The sequence below is a fragment of the Pan troglodytes genome, chromosome 11 (genome assembly GCF_028858775.2).
Source record: "Pan troglodytes isolate AG18354 chromosome 11, NHGRI_mPanTro3-v2.0_pri, whole genome shotgun sequence".
Classification (NCBI taxonomy): Eukaryota; Metazoa; Chordata; class Mammalia; order Primates; family Hominidae; genus Pan; species Pan troglodytes.
The window spans coordinates 24,287,977-24,294,623 of NC_072409.2; the positions used below are offsets into that span (position 1 = coordinate 24,287,977).

Sequence of the window (6,647 nt, forward strand, 5' to 3'; positions counted from 1 at the left end):
TGTCTCCTGCATCCCAGTCTTGACAATCCGGAAAGCACAACTGTATATCGAAGGCTCTGAGAAATCCTGCAATAAAGAAGTTGACTGTACTTTCTGTCATTCAGCAGTCCCCAAATTTAGAATCATTTTTTCCATGAATGCCTCCTCAGAAGAGACTATCCCTTGCCTTCCTGTGTTCCTGCGACCCCATTAATTTCTGTTCCATCTCCTTCCAGCCCCCTCTCTTCCTGGCCCTTGTCTGGCACCTGCCCTCACTCCTTGAGTCCTTCGTTGGATTATGTCGCATACCAAACTTCCTAGGAAGTTTCCCAAACTGATAAAGAAAGGCGAGGTGGGGAAGAGAAGGTACAAAAACCACACATGTCCTTCTCGGTCAATTTCCCTGGCTACAGCTATACCAAAATGACTACTCTGCAGAGAATTAGAGGGCAAATCCTTATAATCTCTGAAAATCAGGAGGAAGAAGTCCCACAGGAGACATGGAATCAGAATCTTCTCTTCAATTAAGCTTCCTAACACCATGGCTTCCAACTTGAGGACTTCAGCCCTGAAGGCCTATTACAGAAGTATTCAACCTCCATTCATTCTCCCTGACAAATGCAGCTGACCCTCTTGGAAATGGATTCTGTGTGCACTTGACCCATAAACTTCCCAAGTATAGAGCATGTCGGAGTGGAAGAAGGCCATTTAAGATCATCTAGGGGTCAGATTCTAGTCCTCTCTCTCCCTTCTTTGAAAAGATGCGTAACTGAGGCCCAGAGAGGGAAAGTTACTTGCCCAAAGCCACACAGTGCTTCAAGTCTATGACTTAACAGATAGTCCTTTTCATTTGACTTGTCTCCATGGAGCAGAAATTGGAGACTTGCAGGGACTTCCTACTTGCCAGAGACCCGAGCCCCAGGCTTCACCAGCAGGAACAGAGATGCAACCCAGGGAGCCAACGAGCCATCTAAGTCAGCTCCAGGCCTGGAAAGTTGGCTCTCAGAGGGAGGCCCTGCCGATTCTTTTGCTCCCGTTCCAATCCTGTTTAGGCTACTGCTAATCATGGTTAGTGCCTGTGCTGGCTCAGGGCTCTGTTCTTCCAGACTTCTGTTTTCACCACTTGTCTTGTGGGCCTTGTCTCTGCAAACCCAGGGCTCCAGAATGTCAGGAAGACCAGAGCACAGAGGCCAGGGAGGCCAGGAGGCAGCCGAAACAGGAGCCGCGAGGAAACATCACATGGAAACATCGTCTGGCCACACAGCCCTCCAAAGAGGAAACCCAGGTGTTCCTATGCCCTTGCAAAAGGCCCTCTGCCAGTGCACCAAATGGGGCTACTCCTGGGTAACCACACTGCCAGAACCGGCAGCCTGCTTGGATAGTTTTCTTCCATCCTTATTACCTGGAAACACACAGGATCTTAGAAACCCACACCAGCTTCAACAGTCACTGAGGGCTCTGAGCTGAGACCCAGGCCACAGAAATACACAGGGAAAGTGACCCTGTGGACACTAGGCTTGGCTGTTCACGCATGGGGTAAAAGCTGAAAAGGGAGCTAGCTGGAACTACAGCTTATCAAGTGGGGTGGACCTGTCCCACCTGCCTCCATGGACTGGCCAGACCCCCTGTGCCCAGACAGCTATGCCTGGGCTTTCTTCACAGCTTCCACGTCCTCCATGGGAACACAGACAGGTCATCGTCTGGATAGGATGCAGCCCGGAACTTTCCCATTGACTCACACACCCATTCAACATGAAGGGAATAATACAAATACCAGCTGCCGTTTACTGAGCACTTATTACATGCCAGGCCCTGTTCTAAGCCCTTTACAAGCATGGTCCTGTTCATCTTCACAAAACCCAGCCAGCTGGGAATAAGGTGCCGCTTTTGTGGAAGAGAATAACAAGCAGCAGAGTGGCTCACCCAAGCTGGCACAGCAGAGTTAGGATTCAAACTCGAGCCTGCCTGATGGCAAGCCTCGTGGCCCTACTGTGGTGCCACCTGCCTCCCACCAACATGATTCTGTGAGTGTCTCACTGCTGTCCCCTACCACCAGTGGATATGTTACTCTGCGTAGCCAAGCCAGGCATGCGGGTATCAAGAGGGTCCCTGGACAGAGATGGAGGAGAGAAAATGCCAACAAAGAACAGGGGAGTGTGCTCAGAAAGGGACAGAGACCACCAGGAGGCTGCTGGCTGCTGAGGGTCCGCAGCGCTGGTGGAGGCACAGGAGAGGGAGAATGTTCTGAGTACAGGGAGGAAACAGAAGGAGCCAGAGGCCAGGGATGTGTCCATAGACATGACATGGAGTTTGGTCCGGCCAGAAGGGTCCAGGAGCAGAGGCATGCTGGAGAGCACAGGTATGCTGGAGAGCAGAGGCATGCTGGAGAGCAGAGGTATGCTGGCGCCAGAGCGCACATGATGCAGGACAACGTGATGTCAAGGGAGGCAGGGAGGCAGGAGAAGGCAGAGACTGGGCCTCCGAGCAGTGTTGACTGCCCACTTGCCCAAAGCTGGAGCCCCACCATGGGGTGCTCGCCTGGCACCACTTTTCTGCCCAACTGCTGGCATCTACCCTGGCGCAGGGTCTTCTGGAGAAAATGAGTCAGCAGTGTGCTCACTGGTGCAGTGTGTGTGTGTGTGTGTGTGTGTGTGTGTGTGTGTGTTGTGGTGAGGGGGTGCGGGGCGGGGGAATCGCAAACAGCCAGCTTTTTCCAAGACATGGGGAAGAAAGGAGGGGGTGTCATCCCGCGGACTCCAGCTCAAAGGGGGCAGGGCCCAGCTACAGCCCTAACAGCCTCTGGGGAGTGTCCTGGTGTCCTGGGGGCAGGATGGAAAGAGAGGAGCGCCGTCCACAGGCCCCAAGGGGCTGCTTGCATGCTGCTGGCTCCCATACACACCCACACGCTGCGCCGGCTCCAGCACAGGCTCACTCTCTCTTACAACTCCTACTCCACACGCTGGGAATCCCAGCCTCTGGGCCCCAGCTCCGCGCAGCCGCTCCTGGGAGAGTCCCTGCCCCTCTCCGGCCCTGTCTCCCGATCTGTACACTGAGGGGTTCCGCACAGTGATCGCCCAGGGCCCTTTCTGCTCTGACATGCTGGCTCTCACTTTTTCTCTCTTACACACGTGAAAGGGACAGGAACCGAGAAGCAGGAAACACAGACACACAGACCCAGGCCGACTCACACACACACGCGGAGATTTCCAGAAACGCGGGGACGTGCAGAGCCACACAGACACGGAGACAGGAGCAGAACCCGAGACCTGGTGACCTAGAAACTTGCGGACAATTTCACAAGAACAGATAGAAACGGAGACGTACAGGCTTGGGACCTGCAGACACCGAGACACCGGAACACACCGAGACGGCCCCAAACGGAGACCCCCCTCCTCCCCCAAGCATCCAAAAAGCCCCCCTCCGCACCCCGCCGGCCGCTCCAGGCGCCACCACCCACCCCCACCCCCGACCCCCGGGCTGGCTCTGCCCCCGCCCCAACGGGATCGGGCAGCCGGGCCAGGCGCGGCAGGGCGGGCAGCGCTCGCCAACTCTCGCCCGGCCGGGGGCGCAGCCCCTATTAACCCTTGGCGTCCCGCCTCGCGGGGGCGCAGGAAGGGGCAGGAAGCTGACGTTCCGCTGGAAGCGACCGCATGGCGGGGAACCCCGGCCCTCCCCGAGACTGGAGCAGCAGGAAGCTAGGGAGGGGGCGTCCCCGAGTTCGTACTCACCCCCCGCGCGCCGCCGCCGCCGCCGCTGTGCCTCGGGCCCCCCGCGCCGATCCCGCTCCCATGGCAGGCCCCTACTTCATGCTCCCGAGCCCGGGGGGCAAGTGTGGGCGCGCCCCATGGGGCCGCCAGCCCCCCGCCCCGCCGCGCCAGGCCGGCTCAGAGCGCGCGGCCCCCGCGCCCCCAGCGCAGCCCCGCGCCCAGGGGCGCCCGAGCAGGCAGGCAGCGCGGCTGGGGCCCCGCGGGCGCCCGCGCCAGGCCCATGGTCCCAGGAGTCCGGGCGCCGCGCTCGCCCCTGCCTCGGTCCTTTTCTGCTTCCACCAAAAAGGAAGAAGAAGCAAGAAAAAGAGAGAGAGAGATGATCAAACTTTTGGAGGCGGGCGGCTGGCGGTCCCCGGAGGCAGAGCAAGGCCGGGTGAGGGCGCGCGGAGGGCGGTGGAAGCTGCCTCCCCGCCGGCCTGGGGGAGGAGAGGAAAAGGAAGGATTTGGGGGAAATGAAGGCGATTTAAAGTCTCGGCCCGCGGTGGCTCTCCACCTTCCCTCCTCCCCGCTCCCGGCCGCCCTCTGCTGCCCCCTGCTGCCCCCTGCCGGCCGGAGCCAAGGGTACAGCCTCAGCGGGCCCACTACAGCCCCGATGGGACACCCGCCCCCCTCCTCCTTGTATAGATGGGGAAACAGATTCACAGAGAGGAAGGGGCTGCCCAGGGCTTCACGGTGATTTGATCACCGTTCTGAGATTAGGAACTTCTGACTGGTGAGGCTGGGGGTCCTCCAATGGGGGGTTGGGGTAGGGGAGAAGGGCCAAATTCTACTCCTGGAAGAAACCCAGTTTCAGGGACGGAGCTAGGACCAGAACTTGGTGTCCAGACGCCCACGACAACCAGTATCGTGACCCCCACCGCCCACCAAAAGTTTGCGCTCCCAGACTCGGAGCGCCCTGGAGAACATATAGGGTGGGCTTGTTAAGGGTTTGCCACCCTCTCTGTCCCTTCTGTCAGCAATTGGAATCTAACCGCACCCCACCACCACCACTAACCACGCACCTCCCCAGAATCGACAAAAACTCCCTCGGATCCCATACGGGAGCTAAGAGCTGCACACCTTGGCCCCCGGGCAAATTCTCACACCCAAAACTCCAGTCCAGCCCTGGGACCACAGCTCCCTCCGCCTCTACCACCTCTTGCCACTCGTTCACGAGCAAAGTTACACTTATTCACCGGTGCACACACACACTCCCACACGTATCCACCCTTTCCCCAAACTCAGACACACGCTCGCACACGGTCATATTCAGGGACAGACACGCACCCTTCCTAGGTTCACACGAAACGCATCCTCAGATATCTGGGCTCAGGCGCACGCTGATACTCTACACTCGCAGAAGCATGCACACTGATGCTTACACAGGCACAAATGCACGCTATCCTGGCCATATCGCCCCCACACATGTACACACCCCAGGTGCACACACGCGCGCACACCCTCACTTGCACACAGTTCTCCGAGAGTGCCCACCGCACATGTGCACACACGCATTCACTCCTCACGCGTGTACCCACCTCCCCATACGCGCACACCTTTAGGCGCGCGCACACACAGGCATATAACACTTCGCACCGCTCCAGGAGCCCCCAAGCACTTACTGGGTCCCTACGTGCGAGGCTGGCCGGTCGGTCCTTCCTCCGGCGCCTAACGGCATTTGTATTCATGGGTCCCCGCAGCCGTGGGCGCGGGGGCGGGGGGGCGAGGTCCCCTTCCCTAAACGGGGCGCGGACGCGCGGAGCGCAGCGGCACCGGGAGGGGCATGGGCGCGCGGGACTGCGCCGCCGACCCGGTCCGCTTGCGCTCGAACTTCGGCAGCTCTGCGTCCACTGGCTCCGGCGCGGGCTCCGAGAGCTGGGGGCGGCTCATAGGTGCTGGGGCGGCGGCGCCCGCCGGGCCTTTTGAAGTCTCCGCTGGGGGCGGGGAGGGGGCGCTGAAGGCGGCCTTTTAAACCCTGGCTGCACGCGGGCTCGGTCGAGCAAGGTGTCTGGTTTCAACAAACTTTAGGAAAAGTCCCAAGCCGAGAGACGGGAGGTAGGGGGGTTGGGGGAGCTGCATAGCTGTGCGCTGCTTCCTGCAGAGGGCAGAGCACCCATGGCTGCCAGGAGGGAGGCCAGTCGTGGGACTGGGGAACTGGCAGGCTGCTGGCCGGCGCGTGGAACCACCCCCGCCACCCCCGCACCCCCAATGTTGAACCAGAGTTCTTAACTTCCCTATGCATGAACCCCAGGGAGTGCAGGAACACCCCCAAACTGTGCACAAATTGAGCATGTTTGTGCATTCTTCAGGGGAGAGGAGCCGTGGGCTTTCCTCCGGTTTTCAGAAGTCCACGGCCCCCTAAGGTTGAGAACTCCCTCTTCAATCATAACTAATGTTTTTTTAGTTGCATACTTGGTACCATGCAGACCCTGTCTTTATTTACATTTTAGATATTCTGTTCATTGTGGGGTTTTGCATTAATTTTGATACTTTTAAAAATATTTTAAAAGTAAAAAATTAAAATATTATTTTGATTACTTAGGGGTTTGGGGCACTGCTTTGGGCAATTTACCTCCGTTGCTGAGTTTTCTTGGCATCTCCTGGTATGCTGCATCTCTGCATGTGCCACACCCTAGTCCAGACTCTGACCCACACAGTGCTGGGGTTTAAGGGAGGCCTGCTTTTTTCTCTCCATTTACAGATGGGAAAGCTGACATAAACTGGTAGGTGGTAGAGGTGGGATATGAACCCAGGTAACCTAACTCCAAACTTCTGCATCTTGTCATAAGGATCCAAATCTTAGGCTTTAAGGGGTTCTGTGCAGATCCTCAGCAGCCTCCCCAGCTTCAGATCCGGCCTCCTGAGCTCCAGTCTCTCTGATACCTGCACCCAGGCTCAGGTAAGCTTGACTACTTCGATGCT

The 6,647-nt window shown here is 58.1% G+C and overlaps 1 protein-coding gene across 7 annotated transcripts in view; it reads right to left on the reverse strand.

The window, feature by feature from the left end:
* The window catches only part of COL27A1 (collagen type XXVII alpha 1 chain), a 158,596-nt gene extending 153,028 nt beyond the window's left edge, over window positions 1–5,568 (reverse strand). For 5 of the 7 annotated variants that reach the window (XM_016961507.4, XM_054659009.2, XM_054659008.2 and 2 more), the window contains exon 1: window positions 3,708–4,255. In XM_016961507.4, the coding sequence (XP_016816996.3) occupies window positions 3,708–3,769 (62 nt within the window). In that variant the 5' untranslated portion in view covers window positions 3,770–4,255. Of the gene's footprint in view, window positions 1–3,707; window positions 4,259–5,347 lie in introns of those variants that run through there. The other 2 variants (XM_016961506.4, XM_054659010.2) reach the window with 2 other exon arrangements.
* Window positions 5,569–6,647: the final 1,079 nt, after the last annotated feature.